The sequence below is a fragment of the Manis pentadactyla genome, chromosome 12 (assembly GCF_030020395.1).
Source record: "Manis pentadactyla isolate mManPen7 chromosome 12, mManPen7.hap1, whole genome shotgun sequence".
In the NCBI taxonomy this organism is placed as follows: domain Eukaryota; kingdom Metazoa; phylum Chordata; class Mammalia; order Pholidota; family Manidae; genus Manis; species Manis pentadactyla.
Window position 1 is genome coordinate 8,701,097 of NC_080030.1, and position 19,335 is coordinate 8,720,431.

The 19,335-nt window shown below is 47.2% G+C and overlaps 1 protein-coding gene across 13 annotated transcripts; it reads left to right on the forward strand.

Annotated features, from left to right (window-relative positions):
• Window positions 1-3,843: 3,843 nt before the first annotated feature.
• On the forward strand, window positions 3,844-19,175 carry ECSIT (ECSIT signaling integrator). 13 transcript variants are annotated; one of them, XM_036883616.2, is made up of 9 exons: window positions 7,426-7,493; window positions 7,678-7,821; window positions 13,083-13,201; window positions 15,141-15,558; window positions 15,906-16,129; window positions 17,754-17,856; window positions 17,962-18,110; window positions 18,213-18,318; window positions 18,842-19,175. In XM_036883616.2, the coding sequence occupies exons 3-9, from the start codon at window positions 13,106-13,108 to the stop codon at window positions 19,081-19,083; spliced, it is 1,338 nt and encodes a 445-aa protein (XP_036739511.2). In that variant the 5' UTR covers window positions 7,426-7,493; window positions 7,678-7,821; window positions 13,083-13,105; the 3' UTR covers window positions 19,084-19,175. The 13 variants fall into 13 exon arrangements, with proteins under 13 accessions (XP_036739506.2, XP_036739501.2, XP_036739512.2 ...); XM_036883609.2 differs by having other exon boundaries at window positions 7,678-7,817; XM_057489876.1 differs by having other exon boundaries at window positions 7,450-7,466; window positions 7,678-7,817.
• The last annotated feature ends 160 nt before the right edge of the window (window positions 19,176-19,335 follow it).

Sequence of the window (19,335 nt, forward strand, 5' to 3'; positions counted from 1 at the left end):
TTGGCCACCCCCTACTCGTGATGTCAGGGCCTTGGTATTGGGAGCTGATTGTGTCATTGTTTCCACCTAGGGGGGCAGCCTGCGTTATTCTTTGGTGGGGGGTGCTCTTGGCCAGACAGAAACCAACTTTGCCCCACTCACCCCGACCCCGCACTGTTCCCTAGGCCTCTAGATAGGTCTCCTAGTCTCTGCCTCTGAGGTCATCTGTCCCTATCTCTGAGGTCATCTCTCTTCGATTCTCTCCAGTCTTGAAGCAGGACTGCCACCCGTGGTAGTTTAGCGTCACCCTGGCTTTAACTCCAGAACGCCAACAGATTTTAACTGAAGGCAAGTCCCATCCCCCTCTGAGCCTCTGTTGCCACATCTGTAAAATGGACACAGGGACCGACACAGGAAATAGTATGTCTCCTGAGAATCTGGCACCCCACTTCTGTCCCTGCCAGCCCCTCTTAAGGACCTGGAGGAGCAGAGATCTTGGCTCTTATCCTCCCCACCCACCTGTGGATTGCCCCAGCCAGTTCCAGGCTGTGGAATGCCCCATACATCCCTGTCCCAGCCAGGCTGGCCTGGAAGGGGCAACTGCAAATGGCGCCACCTGGCCAGATCTCACCCTGGACAGGCTCCCGTGAACACTGCCAGGGAAGAAGCCCCAGCCCCATGGCCACATATGTCAAGGCCCTGTTATTGACACTTGGATAACATGTCAGCAACCTGTCAATAAACTAAAATGTTAATGACATGCAACTTGCTGGCCACAGGCTGAGGGCACAGTTGTGACATGTTACTGTAACAAGTCTTTATGTCAGGTGTGGTTCCAAGCACTGTACACGTATCAGCTCATACCTCACAACACCCTCAGATATGGATACTGTTATAATATGTACTTTACAGATAGGTAAACTGAGGCACAGGGTGTGAACTCACTTGCCCAGTGGAATCACATAGCCTGCCAGTGGCAGAGCAGAATTTGAACCTAGGCCTCTGCAGCTAATGCTGTGAAGCTAAGACAGTTTCACAACCTCTGCACTGCCGACATAAGGGCTAGATAATGCTTAGTGATGGGGGACTATCCTGCGCATTGTAAGATTTTAAGCAGAATCCCTGGCCTCTACTTCCGAGATGACAATAGCACCCTATTAGTCTTGACAAACAGAAACGTCTCCAGACATTGCCAGATGTCTCCCGGGTGGTGGGGGGATGCTAGGGAGGACAGACCTCACCTTTAGAGAACTACTGGGCGAACTAGTATGCTAAAGTCAAGTTAACGAAAATACATAAAATGAGCTGGCAGTTAGATACCGCTAAATACTAGGTGTATTGCATCTGTTAACTCATTGTGCACAACAGCCTCATGAGGTGGGGGTTTAATATGAGGCGCGGAGAGGTGAAGCCGACTGCCGGGCGTCACACAGCACGGAGGTGACGCCACAGAATTCGAACGCGGGAATTCCGGAATCCTGCGCATGTGCGCACCGGCGGCTCCCCGCCGGCGCCCCCTGGCGGCCCAGGCGGGGCAGGGGTGGGGTCCGGGCGGCGGTGACGCGCGGGGCGCTGACTCACTCGGCCCCGCCCCCGGCCGGCTGCGGCTTGGCCATTTATAGAATCCGCGCGGGCTCTGAAGTCACCGCCCAGGCACGACGGGGGCGGGGCGGGGAGCTCGTGGCGCGCCCCCAGACGGGGCAACCCGGGGTCTCCCTAGGGGGCAACCCTCTCTGGGTCTCTGTCTTCCCTCTGTGGGTTTGCGTCTCCACCTCTGGCTCTGTCCCTAGGTCGCTCTATGCCCCTTTATGTGTTCCCTAACCTTTTACTGTCTGTCTTTGTCTCTGTGAATGTATCTCACTGTCTCTGTCTCTCTCACTGTCCCCATGTCTCCTCTCTTTTTCCTTATCCCTCCATCTCTGTGTCTCTGTTTCTGTTCCACGTCTCTGGGTCATTCTTTTTCTCTCTCGATGTCTCCGTATTGCGTTTGCCTCTCTCTGTCTCTGTAGATGGGAATAGAGGCAGAGAGAGGGCGCGGACTCCATCTGGAGGCCCCAGTCCTGGGGGCTTCCCCCATCACCAGCTTGCCGGTGTGCCATCCTCTATGCAGCTCCTGTCTGGCGTGTCCCAGGCCCTGGCCCATCTGTGCCTCAGTTTCCCATCTAAATGAGAAGGGTGGGATCTTGCAAGGAACGGGGTTTCCCAAAGGGTTCAGGGCAGTCATGAAAGAAAAACCCAGCCTCTCCTTCATCTTCAGAGAATCCTAAACCTTTCAGACTCTCAGAGCCATCCAGTAAACACGCACACAATTCTGTACTTGTGTGTCTCTGGGTGAGATTCACAGCTCCCTGCCCCCTGCCCCTGCCTTGGCAACCTGTCTCTGCCAGCCCCCTCCTCACTTAGCTTTCCTCTCCCGAAAAGGCAGAGGCTGTTGTTCCTAATGGCTTCTGTGTGTGGAGGGCTTATTCCACGCTAGGCTCTGTACCAGGCACAATCTCATTTAAACTTCACCACCATCAGTTTGGCATAGAAACTGCTAGGCCCATTTTACAGATGAACAAATTCACGTTTCAGAGAAACCAACCCATTCTCCCAGCGGCAGACTGATCCTGATGCTCCCATATCCTTCCGTATGTATTTCATGAATGGCCAAGCACACTGCCACCTCAGGACCTTTACACTATCAACCCTTTCTGCCGGATATATTTCCCCAAGACGCCTTTATGGCCTCTCCCTCGCTTCCTCTGCTCAAATGTCACCTCTTCAAAGAGGCCTTCCCTGATTACCTGCTCTGAAATAATAGAATTCTGCACTCCAGACGGACTTTGAGAAAATGGGCATGAGGATGCATGTGGCTTAATGCTTGCACCTAACAATGGGTTATACCTACTTCCACAAGACTTTCTTTTTAAAAATGAGTTTTAAAAAACCCCACAGCTCTCTATTTCCTTTCCTTGCTTTTTCCTACCTCCTTTTTGCTTATTATCTCTCTCATCCAGAAAGGACAGAAACTCCACAGGGGACAGGGCTTTGCTTATTTTGTTCACTGCTCTATGCCCCCCATGTCCAGGACAGTGTCTGCACACAGCAGGCACTCAAAAAATGCTCACTGAGTAAATGGAATTAAAGTCAGTGAGCCAGGACTCGAACCCACATCTGAGAAATGTTGGTGCTTAACCACAAAGGAAGGGCATGATTTCCTAGCATCTCATGGGCTGGGGACAGTTGAGGAGGGGGTCCCCTTTGTGTTTCCATTCCAACCCTCTCTACAAGACCAATTGGAGGGTGGAGAGGAGGTTGGATCCCAGGCTGTGGCTGAGGTTATTCCAGGCCATTCTACAGCTGCCCACTCCCTTGTCCACCCTTGAACTCTGCAAGATGTTTTGTTAAAAAACAACTGGTTGAACAAGAAAGCTTTTTAAAAAAATAACAAATGTCCTTACCCTTTCTGGCAGTTAGTTTAATGTGTCAGGTTGCTTGGGCCACGGGGTGCCGAGATACTTGGTTAAACGTTATTCTGGGTGTGTCTGTGAGGGTGTTTTCATGAGATTAATATTTTAACTTGTAGACAGAATACAACAGGTTTCTCTTCCCCATAGGGACAGGCCTCATCCAATCAGTTAGAGACCTGAATAGAACAAAAAGGCTGACCCTCCATCCCATAAGGAAATTCCTCCTTTCTGACTGCCTTGAGCTTGGTCTTTTCCTGCCTTCAGTGTGAAGCTAAAACATCAGCTCTGTTTGGGTCTCAAGCCTGCCAACTGCCAGACTGCAACTTATACCATTGGCTTTCCTGATTCTTAGGCCTTCACTACATCATCTGCTCTTCTGGGTCTCCAGCTTGCCAACTGCAGATCCTGGAATTCTCAGCCTCCATCATCACGTGAGTCAATTCCTTACAATAAATCTCTCTCTCTCTCTCTCTCTCTCTCTCTACACACACACACACACACACACACACACACACACACACACACACACACACACACATACTTGTGTGTCTCTGGGGTGATATATATTATAGATGGTTGGTTCCATTTCTCTGGAAAACCCTGTCTATCTAATATGCCTTCTTAGATAGCAAATCTCATTTTTAGAATATTCCTAAGAAGTACAAGTGTAGGTGTGAAGAATGACACATGTGCAAGAACATTTACTGCAGTGGCCTTTTAATAACAAGTCACCCTGTAGATCTACCAATAGGGAACACGTGACATAGACAAGGACAAAGACAAAATATACAGCACTCTGTTTCAATTAAATAAAAGCATTGTGGTGCTGTGGTTATACCAGGGACTCTGAATCCATATTCCATGGGTTTGGGACATGCCCTCTTTGCTTCCTGGCTGTATGACTTTGGATAAGTGTCTTAACCTCTCTGTGCCTCAGTTTCCTCCTTCTGGAAAATGGGCATATTAATAATGCCTGCTTCTTAGGTTTGCTTTTGACTTTTTATTTTGAGATAATTGTAGACTTACAGAAAAGTTGCAAAAATAGTACAGAGAGTTCCCACATACCCTTCACCCTGCTGCCCTACTGTTAATATCTTACATAACCATAGTACATTTATCAAAATTAAGAAATTGAGTTTGGTACAATCCTATTAATAAACTACAGACTTGATTTGGATTTCTCCAAGTTTTCTAGTCATATCCTTTTTTGGTTCCAGGACGCAATCCAAGATCCCTCAGTATGTTTAGTGGTCACGTCTCCTTAAAGCCCTCCAGTCTGTGACAATCCCTGTTTCACGACCTTGACTCTGTTAAAGAGTACTCGTCAGTAATTCTGTAGACTGTCTCTCCATTTGGTTTGTCTTTATTAGATTGAGGTATTTGCATTACTGGAAGGATACCAGAGGGGTGATGTTCCCTTCTTATATCAGGGGCTCATGATGTTACTATGACTCATGGTTGATGATGTTACCCTTCGTCCCTTGTTTAATTTAAAGTGGTGTCTGACAGGATCCTCCATCGTGAAGCTGCTATTTTTCCTAGGGGTGTTTTGAGGGCTCCGTGTTAAGAGATCCACTGGGGGCTTCACACATACTATCGTGTTGTGTGTTAATAAATACAAAAAATATGTCAATGCGTGTTTGAATCCACTATTTCTGGAAGGATAAATAAAATACGAGCCGAAATTGCCTCAACAGGAGAAAGGACACTGGGAGCTCCGAAGGGATGGCCAGGTCCTGGACCCCACCACCATCCACACCTCACCCAAACCCCAGCTAGGCAGAGCAACTGCGCCTGCGCTTAGCTGGGCACGCCCAGCAGAGGGCAGTAGCTCACCAAGCAGCTGCCCACGTGCCCGTCAACGTGCTGGGGAGGGGTACGCAAAAGTCTTCCTGGACCAGCAATTGATTGGATTTAGCTCCTCTCAGCTCGGCCAATCACAGGAATCTCGATGTAGCAGATGTGCTGCGGCCGCGCAGTGTAGTTCAGGTATTTTAAGGGTCGTTGAAGGTATCCTCTTTTTCCCATGTCTGCGCCCCCACGTCATGGAGGCTAAGGGACTGGAGAAATGGCTTTATGGGGGCGGATAACCGACCTAGCTTGGAGCCTCTGATACTGCCAAGCCCCCTTTGGATATGCTAATCTGGAACTTCCTGGGGGAGTCCAGGAGCTTCCCCTATACACACCGTACTCTGATCTCAACTCTTGTCACATTCCCCTAAATTCACTCCACTCCAGTCACTCCAGGGCATTTGCAGTTGTTCCTCGTGCCCAAAATGCTTTCTAAATTTCCAGATAGTTCCTTCACCTGCTTCAGATCTTTACTTCAAGGTCACCTGCTCAGTGAGGCCTTCCCGGAACCAGCCAATGTCCACCAGCAAACCCTCTTGCACCTCTTCTTTTTCTCTGCTTCACTTTTCTCTATATCACTTAATCTTTTTTTAGATCAACTTTTTAAAACATTGTGGTAAAATATATAACATAAAATTCATCATATTAAAGTGTACAATTCTGTGGTATTAAATTCCTTCATGTTGTTATGCGACCAACTAACTCTACTAGGCATCTCCAAAATCTTTTCATCTTCTAAGATCGAAATTCTGTCTCTATGAAACACAAACTCCCCATCCTCCTCCCCCGCCCCACTGGCCCCCACCACCCATTTTCTGTTTTTATGAGAATTTGATTACCTGAAGTACCTCATGTAAATGGAATCATAATATTATTTGTCCTTTTGTGATTAGTTTATTTCATTTAACAATGATCTCAAGGTTCATCCATGTTGTAGCATATACCAACACTTTCTTTTTAAGTCTAAATAATATTCCATTGTATGGATACACTACATTTTGTTTATCTGCTCATCTGTCCATAGACACTGGAGCTGCTTTCACTACTGTGAATCACGCTTCCATGAACATGGGTATGTAACTGTGTGTTCACCTCCCCGCTTTCTTTTGGGAATATACCCAGAAATGGAATTGCTGAATCATATGGCAACTCCATTTAAAATTTTTTAAGGAACTGCTATAATGTTTTCCATAGTAGCTGAAGCAGTTTATATTCCCACAAGGGAACAAGGGTTCCACTTTCTTCACACCCTCACCAACACTTACTAAGGTCTGGGTATTTTTTGAGAATGGTCATCCCAATGGGTGTGAAGTGTTTAAATAGAATTTTAAAGTATATCATACACATAGAAAAGTATACGTATTATAGGTCCAGGAATCAACTATCACTCTTAAAAACTTTAAAATTGAGATATTAAAACAAAATTTACAGATCTTAATGGAGAACTGAATGAATTTTTACATCCATATACACCTGCATAATCGCCACAAAGCTCAGGCTATAACATTTCTTCTTAAAAATTAATCCATTTTTTAATATCAACCATTTTGTAAATCACATGTAGCATTTTACATTTTAACTTCAGGAAAATATGCCCTTCCTTGCAAACAAATTTTAAGCACTTGGAGAACTTGTTTCTTTTCCTTTTACAAATTAATTTTGTATTTCCTTCCGCATCTAGCATACATTTGTTTTAAAATATGTATAAATATTTGTTGAATTAATTTTTGTAACTTCATGGTTTCTTTGAGATGGTAGAATGACAGAAAGCAGAAATCTAAATAACTAAATAAATGTTTGTTGGCCAAATGAAGGAGTTCACATCACTTCCACGTTTAATATTTCATTCCCACATTTCAGGTGGGAAAACCAGAGCCGCAACTGGAGTCAAGACCCCCAAGCCCTGAATTCCAATCCCGGAACGGTCCAATTACTCCCTCCTGGGCTGAGCTCCTTAATTCCCAGGGCGGGGATTCGCTAGCCTCGTTAGGGGAGGGGCCTGGCCCGTTGAGGGGCGGTACCAAGGTTTTTCCTCGTTCCTATTGGTTTTCCTCCCGAGCGGGATCTCTGGAAATCGGCGTTTTCGATTTGCTGTTGTCCCGGCTCTTGACCCGGAAGCTCTCTGGGCAAAATGGCGGCGCCCAGTGGCAAGCCATACCCGGTCCAGAGCTCTCGGCCGGCCGCGTGAGTATGTAGGTCGCGCGTGGGGAGGTGAGCACAATACGCTGGGTTCTGGGACAGCCTGTTCTGGGCCTGCAGGGCGGGAGGGCAGCCCCCGAGGAGCCCGATTGCAGGGCCAGGGCACCATGACCTTTGGGGTGGGGGCGGGGATGTGTCGGGAAAGGCCGCCCTCCATGTACCCGCCTCCTCCCGTCCCTATTCTCCCATTTTGCAGATGGAACAGCTGAGATTCAGAGAGGTCAAGGCCCCCTCCCAGATCATAACGCGAGTGGGCAGCTAGGTTGGAATTTCAACCTTGGTTTGCCTGTTTCTCCTAAGGAATTCAGAATCCTGGCAGGCCGCCTCAGAACTGCTGTAGGTACATCCCGCCGTTTTGTAGAAATTAGGTCTTCTTAGGTACCTACCATACACCGGGCATTGCCTTGGGTGCTGGAGACACAGCGATGAGGAAGAGACAAAATTCCCTGACGCCCTATGTAAGCCAGACATTGAACAGGTCAGAAGTAAAGGGAACAGGTGATCTCAAATGCTAAAATTGTAAAAATATGCATTCATCAGGTGATGGGGGCTTTAGATTGGAAGTGGGGTGTAGGGTCAGGGAAGACCTTTCATTTGAATATAGACTTGAATGACCAGAGAGAGCTATGGACTGAACTGGAAGAAGAAATATCCAGACAAAAGCAAATGCAAAGACTCTGAGACTAGAATAAACGTAGGTTGTTTAGGAAACAGTGTAGCTGGAGCCGCCAGTGATTAGAGTTGAGTTTGGAGGGGTAGACCCTGTGTGATTGTATTTTAAGTGTGGCATACCATCAGCAAGTTAAAGCTGAAAACAGTGAATTTAGTTGACATTTAAATAAGCTCCCTCAGGCCACAGCGGGGAGAACTGACCTGAGTGGAGTCGGATGAGGAAAGAAGTGGGAGGCTGGGTAGGTATTCAGGAAAGAGGTCATGGACTGGGGTGGTGGTCTACAGATGGAGAAAAATGGATGCATTTGGGATGGATTTGGAAGTAGTCACCAGGACTACTTGATGGATTGAATGGGGGATTGAGGGACATAGTGGACTCAGAGAAATGACTCCTAGGTTTGTGGCCTGGATGACTAGGAATGTTGGTGCCATTGGTTAGGGTGGTGATAAAAAGTTTGAGCAGGGATATCAGCTTGGAGCAAATTAAGTTTGAGATGGCTGGGTAGACGCCAAAATGGCAGTTAGGTATAGAGGCTGGAGCTCAGGGCTGGCATCAATATTTGACATCCATCAGAACATAGATTGCCATTTCTCAGACTTTAACGCAACTCTTGAGTTAGGGCTGGGATTTTGCATTTCTAATAAGCTCCCACATGATGATAATGATGTAGCTAGTACCTGGAACACACTTTAAGTAGCTAAGGTTTAGACCAAGGTCTTAATGTTAGTTGCATATTAGTCACTGGAGTGCTTTAAAATGCTGATGCCAGGGCTCTACCTTTAGATTTTCTGATTTAATATTATCTGGGGTATGGCCTTGGCATAGGATTTTTTTTTTTAAGGTATCATTGATATACAATCTTATGCTCAGATTTCACATGAGCAACATTGTGGTTACTACATTCCCCCTATGACTAAGTCCCCACCACATACCCCATTAGAGTCACTGTCCATCAGCATAGTAAGATGCTATAGAGTCACTACTTGTCTTCTCTGTGCTACACTGCCTTCCCCATGCCCCCCCTATATTATATGTACTAATCATAATGCCCCATAATCCTCTCATCCCTCCCTCCCTTCCCACCCACCCTCCCCAGTCCCTTTCCCTTTGGTAACTATTAGTCCATTCTTGGGTTCTGTGAGTCTGCTGCTGTTTTGTTCCTTCAGTTTTTGCTTTGTTCTTATACTCCACAGATGAGTGAAATCATCTGGTACTTGTCTTTCTCTGCCTGGCTTATTTCATTGAGCATAGTACCCTCTAGCTCCATCCATGTTGTTGCAAATGGTAGGATTTGTTTTCTTCTTATGGCTGAATAATATTCCTTGTGTGTATGTACCACATCTTCTTTTTCCATTTACCTACTGATACACACTTAGGTTGCTTCCATATCTTGGCTATTGTAAATAATGCTGTGATAAACAGGGGTACATATGTCTTTTTGAATCTGGGATCCTGTATTCTTAGGGTAAATTCCTAGGAGTGGAATTCCTGGGTCAAATGGTATTTCTATTTTGAGTTTTTTGAGGAACCTCCGTATTGCTTTCCACAATGTTTGAACTAATTTACATTCCCACCAACAGTGTGGGAGGGTTCGCGTTGGGAAGTTTTTTAAAGCTCCCTAGATGATTCTCATATGAACAAACTTTGAAAACCATTGCAGTTTTCTTTGAACATAGAGAAGAAAGGAACAAGTTGAATGACACCACAGGGAACCAGACAGACAATCTAGAATGTGGGGCTCTTTGTAGCACTTTTCCTCAAAGTGTGGTCCCCAAACCAGAGGCATCAGCATCACTTGGAAGCTTGTTAGATGTACAGAGTCTTTAACTTCACCCCTGACCTGCTAATCAAAATCTGCATTTTAACAAGATCCCAGGTGATTCATCTGCACATTCAAATTTGCACACATGGCAAACTTTAGAGAAGGCAGTGGGTCTTGCTGATTGGCCAAGAGACAGGCCTGGGTGCTAGGAAGAAAATAAGTAGTGTCAAGAAGGGAGGAGCGCCTCGCCCATGCCACATGCTTCTGAGAAATTGAGTAAAATGATGCCTGAGATGTAATCACCCTCTTGGTAACTGTAGAACACCCAGGGGACCTTTACAGGTGGTGTCAATGGAGTGGATGGGGCAGCAGCCAAGTTGGAGAGACTGAGGAAGGAGACACGCTTGGGAGAAGCTTTGTTGTAAGGGGAGCAGAGATGTGTAACAGGCTGGAGGGAGACTGCAGGTCAAGACAGGAGGTGCTAGAGGAAATTTAAATGGTGATAAAAATGATCCAAACATTTCCCAGCATTACCTTGATACCAAACCAGACACTAAAAGAAATCTACAGACTATTATCTTGTATGAATATGGTTGCAAAATTTTTCAATCAAATAGTAGTAAACCAAATTTTAACAACATATAAAAGGATTATACACCATGACCAAGTGCAATTTATCCCAGAAATGCAAGGTTAGTTTAAAACCTGAAAACCAGAGAATATAATACACCATATTAATAGAAAAAGGACAGAAATCACGTGATTATTTCAGTAGATACAACAAAAAGCATTTGGTAAAATCCAATACCTTTCTGATAAAAACACTCAACATCTAGGTATAGATGTGTGAATTTCCTCCACCTGATAAAGGGAATCTGAAACACCATGGCTCACATCATTCTTAATGTTGGAAGGCTGAATGCTTTCCCCTAACAACAGGAGTAAGACAAGGATGTCCACTCTTGCCCCTTCTGTTCAACATGGTAATGAAAGCTCCAGCAAGGATACTTGGGTAAGAGAAAGAAAGAAAAGGCTTCCAAATGGGAAAGTAAGAAGTAAAATTATCTCTATTTGCAGATGACATGATCCTGTATATAGAAATTCCTAAAGAATCCAATAAAAAGCTCCTAGAACTAACAAATGATTCAGAAAGGTTACAGGACACAAGATCAACATATAAAAATAGTGTTTCTGTACACTAGCAATGAACAATGCAGAAATGCAATAAGAAAGTAACCCATATACAGTAGCTTCATGGGGAATGAAATACAAATAAATTTAACAAAGTCTCTTTAATAAAAGACTCATACACTGAAAACTATAAAACATTTTTGAGAGAAATTAAAGGTCTAAATGAATGGGAGAGGTACCCCATGTTCATAGGTGAGAAGACTTAAAATTAAGATACTAATATTCCCACATTGATCTACAGATTCAACACAATCCTGATCAGAATCCCTCTGCTTTTCGCAACTGAAAGCTCATTTCTAAAATTTAAATGTAATTATGAGGGACCCAAATAGCTGAAACAATCTTACAAAGGAAAAACGAAGTAGTGTCATGAAATACTTCATGATTTAAACTTCAGAAAACTATAATAATGAAACCAGTGTATAGTGGCATAAGTCTTTAACATCTAGATCAATGGAATAGAATTGAGAGGCCAGAAATAAACCCTTACATTTATGATCAGTTGATTTTCAGCAAGAATGCCGAGACAATAAAATGGAAAAAGAGCAGTCTCTTCAACAAATAGTACCAGGACAACTGGTTATCCATATGAAGTGAACGCTTTCCTCATACCATACATAAAAATTAATTCAAAGTGTGGATCTAAATGTAAGATGTACATGTAAGAGCTAAAACTATAAAACTCTTAGAAGAAAATATAGGAGTAAATCTTCATGACCTTGGGCTAGGCAATGGTTTTTTTAGATCCAACATCAAAAGAAGAGCTATAAGAGAAAACAGATTAATTGGGCTTGCATGAGAATTAAACATTTGTGCCAAAAATGATAGCATCAAGAGAGTGAAAAAACAATTCAAAGAATGGGAGAAAGTATTTCTATATCATAAGGGTCTATATCCAGAATATATAAAGAACTTCTACAACTGAAAAGTAAAAATACCCAATGTTTTAAATGGGCAAATAATCTAAATTGACATTTCTTCAAAGATACACAATGGAAAAATGCTCAACCTCATTAATTTTTAGGGAAATGCAAATCTAATGAGATACCCTTCACACTTACTAGAATAACTGTAATAAAAAAGACAAGTATTGGCAAAGATGGGAAAAAATTGGGACCCTTATATGCTGCTGGTGGGAATGTAAAATCGTGCAGCCACTTTGGAATACAGTTTGGAAGTTCCTCAAAAGGTTAAAAACAGTTACCAAATGTCCCAGCAATTTGACTTCTAAGTATATACCCAAGCGAAGTGTAAATATGTTCACATGAAATATCCACACGACTGTCCATAAGCAGCATTAGTCAGAAAAATCAAAGAGTGGAAACAGCCCCAAATGTCCACATGGTGAATGGATAAATAAAATGTGGTTATAGCCATTATAACAGAATTTTTTTTGTTTGGTTGGTTTGGCAAAAAAAAGGAAGTTCTGATGCATGCTACAACGTGGATGAACCTTGAAAACATGCTAAGTGAGAAGCTAGTCACAAAAGAGCACATATGATTCTCTATGAAATACCCACAAGCAAGCAAATCTATAAAAATAGTGGGCTGGTGGTTAACTACAGTTGGGAGTCAGGGAAGTGCAGACTGTTAGTGAGCAGAGGTTTTCTTCCTGGAGCGACAAAAATGTTCTAAAATTAGATTGCAGTGATGGCTGCACAGCTCTGGATATATTTAAAAAGTCCATTGAATTTTACACTTTAACTGTATGATATGCAAATAAAGCAGATAAAAAACAAGAATGATTCGGTAGTGAGGGGGACCATTGTGGGAGCAAATTCCTCACGGTAGGGTTTTGGCCCAACAGAACAGGGACCCTTGATTTTAACAGTCACTTCAGTCGCATCTTGTGGATGCGGAAACCAGTGAGGCATGGTGAGTTAGTCTGGTTCTCGGCCTCCACCCCTGAGCGGGGGTCTTGTCTCTGTTAGCAGCTAGGGCACTCGGGTGACATTGTCTGTCTTCTCTTGTCCAGGTGGTCGTCTGACAGACAGAGACATGCGCTGGGCCCAAGCCATCCTGCTGGCCCGGGGCCTCGCTCGGGGCTGGGGAGGCCTCCGTGGAGCTGCCCTCCCCAGAGCGCCCTTCGCTCAGGTAACCACCAGCCAGACAAGTGCTGAGGTGGAGGGACGCAGGCACGCCTGGGGTTTGCTCCCAGTGCCTTCAGGATCCACCCAGGGAAGCCAGCTCTGGGGAGTCTGGGCTGGCCTGTCCGCTCTGAGGGCCAGGTTAATGTACCTTATTCATTTTAAGAGGTGCCATGCTCATATGGGTGAGAGGGTTGAATTTGAATATAGGGAAATATGAGCTAAGTGGACTTAGGTGATGACCTTGGTAACTAATGCACGAAAGCACAGAAGCAGACTCAGACCAGACATAATGAACACACATGACTGTGTTTCAGTAAAACTTTATTGGTGTATCAGGCAGCTGGCCGGCTTTACCCCCACAGGAAGGGTTTGCCAACTTCTGTTCCAGAGGGTTTGGGCCTGTTCCCAGCAGTATGAACTCCCCACTCTGGGAAACAGTCCCTTTAACTCATGGGAAGGGTCATAACAGATGGGGAAACTGAGGCCTGAGCAGTAAAGTAGGATGTGGGCATATCATGGTGGAAGATAGTCAAGGAGAGAATCCTGCATTTTCTCCAAAATCTGCATTTTCTTTTTCTATTACAGTTTTTGAAATTTGTCTTTAGAATGGGTAATAAAGATAGTTACAGTGGGCAATAATAACTCCAAATTCAAAAAGTTCTGAGGCCACATTGGGACATGGGTCTGTCCTTCTCTTTCTGGGCCACCCTTTAGCTCCCCTCTCTAGGGCAAGAGATGTTGCACACTTAGTGTATTTCCTTCCAGAGATATTTCAGAGATGCAAAATATATATATACATACAGTTCTCAAAATTCACTGTAGTTTTATAAAGTGACTGTATATATTGAAATAGTGAATACTGAACGATTGATCCCAGGGGAAGTATACGGTAGGTTCCTGTGAGCCTCTGGTCAAAACCTTTCTATCAACTGATCCGTATACCTTGTATGTATGTTTCTGTTTAAAGACATCTTATTTCGTATATATTAATTCATTATCACTAAACTCACAGCCAACAGCACTATAACTCATGCCTGAAGAAGGCTTATCTGCCATGGGTATTTTCTCTGTAAGGTACAGGAGAGCCTCCTTGCAGGCAGGAACACTAGATGACACTTCAGCACTACACCTGGGGGCCATTTTTCAGCAGCAAAATCGCCAACAAAAAGACGTAAAAAACGTGCACTAAACAAACCTCTGAAGGACACTTGCTGATGGTTTGAGAGCCAAAACAAGACCAAGTGCCTCACTGTTTGAGCTCAGCTGGGAATGTAGATACTGGGTGACTCAAATTTTTCACCCCTCTCCCCGTGTCTGCAAATGAGCAGAAAAGCATCAAAAGGATCGAATTTAGAATTACAAATACATTTCAGCAGGTAGGCAAATTTGCAAATATAGAATCCACAGATAATGAGGTTCTCCTGTATATGTAAGCTGGGGTTCTTTTACACACCTGGGAGCCTACTCTACACATTGTTTCGTACCAGCTTTTTTTCATTTAATGATAGACAGTGGAGCTCATTCCGGGTCGTGTGAGACCTCCTCTGTGTGTCTGTAGTGCCAGAGGCTCCTTGTCCACGTTCATGACCATTTCCTTAGTGATTTCCTGGCTGATGCATGCTGGGGCTGTTGGCATTGCGGCAGCGGATGTACAGAGGTCATTTGGTGCAGGTGTGTTTACTGCTGTCAGATTTAAGTACCAGGTGCAGGACTGCTGCGTCAGAAGTGTGTGTTTGTCAAGGTGCAGAATGCTGCCGAATTGGCTCCGTGGGGGTTCACCACTGTTCTCTAACACTCTGTGGTGGTGCCTGACCTTGGGTTTGTAACCACAGCACCACGCTTCCTGGGAGGCCCTTAGGGATGCCCCCTGGCCCCTTTCCCAGGAAAGAGCCAGCCCAGGAGTCCCCGAGGTGCAGATTCCTGCAGCCATCCTCTGTCGCCAGGTTCCCCCGCAGGCCTCGCAGGGCCTCCACTGCAGCTCAGTCTCCAGCAACTCCGAATGGTCCCTGGTCCCGCGCCCACCTGAGCCCCCGAGGAGGCTCACCAAGACCCTGGCACCGCATGAGGAGCTGTTTAGGCAAGCGTCAGATGGGGCTCGGGACAAGGCGAGCTTTGTGCAGGCCGTGCAGAACTTCGGGCAGTACAGCGTGCACAAGCGCGGCCACGTTGACTTCATCTACCTGGCCCTGCGCAAGATGCGGGAGTATGGCGTCGAGCGGGACCTGGCCGTCTACAACTTGCTGCTCGACATCTTCCCCAAAGAGGTCTTCCGGCCTCGCAACTTCTTCCAGAGCGTCTTCATCCACTACCCACGGCAGCAGGAGTGTGGGATTGCGGTCCTGGAGCAGATGGAAAACCACGGTGAGGCCAGCAGGCTCTGGGCCGTGGACCAGGCTGCCTCCCTCTCCGTGGTCTCAGCCCCTCCATCCTTCCACGGCTCTGACTCACCTGTCTGTCCTGTCTGGCTGGTTTGCTCCCCTTCTTCTCTGTCTCATCTCTTTCCTCTCTCCCACTGACGTTTCCTTAAATTCTCTCGGATTCTCTCCCTCTCTCTCATCCTTTCCTGACTTAAAATTCCCCCGTCTCCGCTTCTTTCCGTCTGGCCCTCCCCTTGATCCCCTCTGCTCGTCTTTGCCTCCCATGTCTCCGGTCTCCCCTTCCCTCGTATGCGCCATCCCTGAGGCCTTGCGTCCATCTGCCCAGTGCAGGGGTTATGCCCAACGAGGACACCGAGTTCCTGCTGGTTCAGATATTTGGACGCAAAAGCTACCCTATGCTCAAGTTCGTGCGCATGAAGCTGTGGTTCTCCCGTTTCAAGAACATCAACCCCTTCCCCATTCCCCGGGACCTGCCCCAGGACCCTGTGGACCTGGCCAGGTTGGGCCTGCGGCACATGGAGCCTGACCTTAGTGCCAGGGTCACCATCTACCAGGTATCCACCCCTGTCCACACGCTCAACCACCCCCACCGACTGGGCCCCCTTCACTTAAGCTCTGAGTGATTGTGGTTCAGACTGGCTGTGACTTCCTGGCTGAGACCTCCACTCGATACCCATGGCCCTCAGTCCTCACACCCTTGACATCTGACCTCTGGCCCTATGCTCTCCCTATGCTCATTATATTCCAGGTGTCTGCCTGCCTTTCTGTAATTTGAGCATTCTTTGCCAATTCCCTCCTTAGACCTTTGCACTCTCTGTTCCATCTGCCAGGATTACTCTTCCCCGGAGAGGGGACGCTTTATGTTTTTCAGTCCTCAGCTCTACTGTTCCTTCCTTAAGATCCCCTTCCTCCTTCCTGGCTAAGGCACCCTTCCTTCCTGTGCTGAGCTTGATTATGCAGTCCTGTGACTCAGTTTCCCCTGTGTCTCCCAAGGCCCAGCACAGGGTCTTGCACCATGCTGATGCTCAGCAGTTGTTGAATGACTGAAGAAAATATTCCATACTCCGTCCACCCCCCACCCTCCCCATGTCCTGGGGACCTGACTCGTTTCAGGCCACAAAGGGGATCAAAAGAGAGCCCCTCGCAGCACTTGTCATCCGGTCCTGGAGGCTGACCCCAAATAGCGGTTCCTCTCAGAGCTGCTGGTTTTGAGACTGAGAAGCCCTGGGGGCTGTGGGAACCCAGAAGGGGCAGGAGGAGGTGAGGGCCAGCTGTGCTCAGGCAGGATGGGGGAAGTGAGAGAATTCCAGGCAGAGGGAACAGTGTGCATCAGGGCTCAGAGGGCAGCTGGGAGTCTCTGGAGACGCAGCAAGGGCTTCCTCCTACCAGTGCAGGGGGTGGGAGTAGGAGTCGGGAGGAGAAGCACAGAAAATGCGGGGTTAAAGAGCTTGGCTTCCAACGTGTAGGTCAGGAAAAGGCCCTGGGAGGTCTCAAAGAGGAGGGATGGGTGGGAGTCAGGTTTCTGGAAGGATTTGCGATTTCTAAAGCGCCCCCTGGCGGCCGCGTGGATGGTGTTGGATGGGGTGGGGCAGAGGACCATCGGGGTGGCATTGTGGGTGATGCAGGGTTCAGGTCGAAGAGGACAGAGACTTGGCCTTGTGTATATTGCACAGGAAGGTATTTTCAATTCATTCCTTCATTTTCAAAAGTAATGCATTAAAAGCCAAACAGTGCACAGAACACACAGCAAAGAGGCCCAGCCTGGCCCTTCAACCTCGTCTCCTTTCTGGAAGTGATCACTTCATGTCTCCTTCCACAGAGAGCCTACGCATTTGCAAGCACGTATACCTTTTTAATTTTCTTTTTTTTGCATATATAGTTTTTGTATTTAAATATTTTTTCCCATCTCATTTTGAAAAATACAGAGAGGTTGAAATGTAAAATAATCATTGACACCAGATTTGTAAGGGGAATGAACTGATCCAAATCATCAAGAGGGAATTGTCCACGTGTTCCCCTGTGTGAGCATTAAATGTCAGTAGCTGTTGCCAAATTGAATAAAAGTGAGGAAGGGATGGGCTTGAATGACAGGTAGGAGGCCCAATAGACATATCCTAAGAGGGGCCTGAAATTAGCTGGACTCCCCCCTTCCCTGTTCCGGTCTCCCTGGTGCCTCAGGAAGGGCTGGGTGCTGCAGCCTTCCATCGCTGCTCTTCCTTGCAGATGCCTTTGCCCACAGACTCTTCAGGGGCTGCAGATCCCTGCGAACCACACATTGTAGGTAAGGCCTAGCACACCACCGGATGGCTAGATTCTCACTGGACCTGCCGGGTGCGCTCCATGGGCCTTTGGGCAGAGCCCCCAGGCACTTGTGTCTCCACACCAGGCATCCAGAGTCCCGACCAGCAGGCCGCCCTGGCCCACCACAACCCAGCCCGGCCTCTCTTTGTTGAGGGCCCCTTCTCCCTGTGGCTCCGTGACAAGTGTGTCTATTACCACGTCCTCAGAGCTGACTTGCTGCCCCCGGAGGAGAGGGTGAGCGGTGCTGGTGCTACCTTGAGGGCTCGTGTGGGGAGGTTGCAGGTGGCTAGGAGTTCCTGGGCCTCTGACCCTGCCTCCATCCCCCTCCTGGAGTAGGAAGTAGAGGAGATTCCAGAGGAGTGGAGCCTCTACTACCCAGTGCAGCTGGACCTGGACTACGAGAGGAGTGGCTGGGATGACTATGAGTTTGACATCGATAAAGGTAAGACCAGGGATGGGCAGGATTCCAAACACCAAACAGGATGAGGTATGGCTTCTGGAGTCCAGGGAGGTGGTAGGCTGAGACCCTACCCGGTTACCCCACACAGACCAAGCAGATGCCAAATTATACACATCCACTCAACACACAGTCTCACCCCCCCCAGGGGCTCAGGCCTGCCACCTCTGGGCTGGCTATGAATGTGACAAAGACAGGCCCAGTCCCTGCCTTTGGGCAGGTCCAGCCAATGGGGCAACAGGCAAGTTATATTCTTGGGATCTCGGGGGAGGAGCACACCACCCAGCATAGGGTGGGGTGAGGGGGGATGACTTTCTGGAGGAAGCATAACCCAGGTGAAGTATGGGATGAGCAGACTAAGCAGAGGGGGTATCTTATGCAAAGGCTTGGACACATGAGAAAGCCAAAAGGAAGCTTAAAGTCCCCACCCTTGTCCCTGGAGTATGGGTGTGAGGGGGCTGCTCCAGTCCCTAATACACAAATTCTAAAGATTTATCTTTCCCAACAGTGGAGGAAGGCCCTATCTTCGCCATATGCATGGCAGGTGCTCATGACCAGGCCACACTGGCTAAGTGGATCCGGGGCCTGCAGGAGACCAACCCAGCCCTGGCCCAGATCCCCGTGGTCTTCCGCCTGGCAGGGTCCACCGGCGAGCTCTTGGCGTCCTCCTCAGGGCTGGAGGAGCCACCTTCACCACCACCCGAGGGCCAGGAAGAAGAGGAAGACAATCAGCAGCACGGCCAGAGCTGAGCCACAACCTCCACAGGGCCACAAGCTGTGGACTGGTGTGAAAGTGTGAAATGACCTTTCAGTGTAAAGAAAATAAAAATTTTCCGGCTTGGGCTGCGTTCCCTCCTCCCTGGCAGTGTGGCGTGCCTGCCCCTTTAATGCCTGGTGCCATGGCTTTTCAAGGACTCGCCAGCATCTAGGGCTGACGGGTCGGACACCAAGCCTTCCCTCTGTGCCCCTGACACTTCCCACCCTTCCCTGATCATCCCCAGG

What these genes read in the sequence shown, in the direction of transcription:
- ECSIT (XM_036883611.2), top strand. Translation starts at nt 13,106, where the DNA reads ATGCGCTGGGCCCAAGCCATCCTGCTGGCCCGGGGCCTCGCTCGGGGC. An exon ending in CCAGAGCGCCCTTCGCTCAG is followed by an intron (nt 13,202 to 15,140) that starts GTAACCACCAGC and finishes CTCTGTCGCCAG; the next exon opens with GTTCCCCCGCAGGCCTCGCA. An exon ending in CCAGGGTCACCATCTACCAG is followed by an intron (nt 16,130 to 17,753) that starts GTATCCACCCCT and finishes CTGGTGCCTCAG; the next exon opens with GAAGGGCTGGGTGCTGCAGC.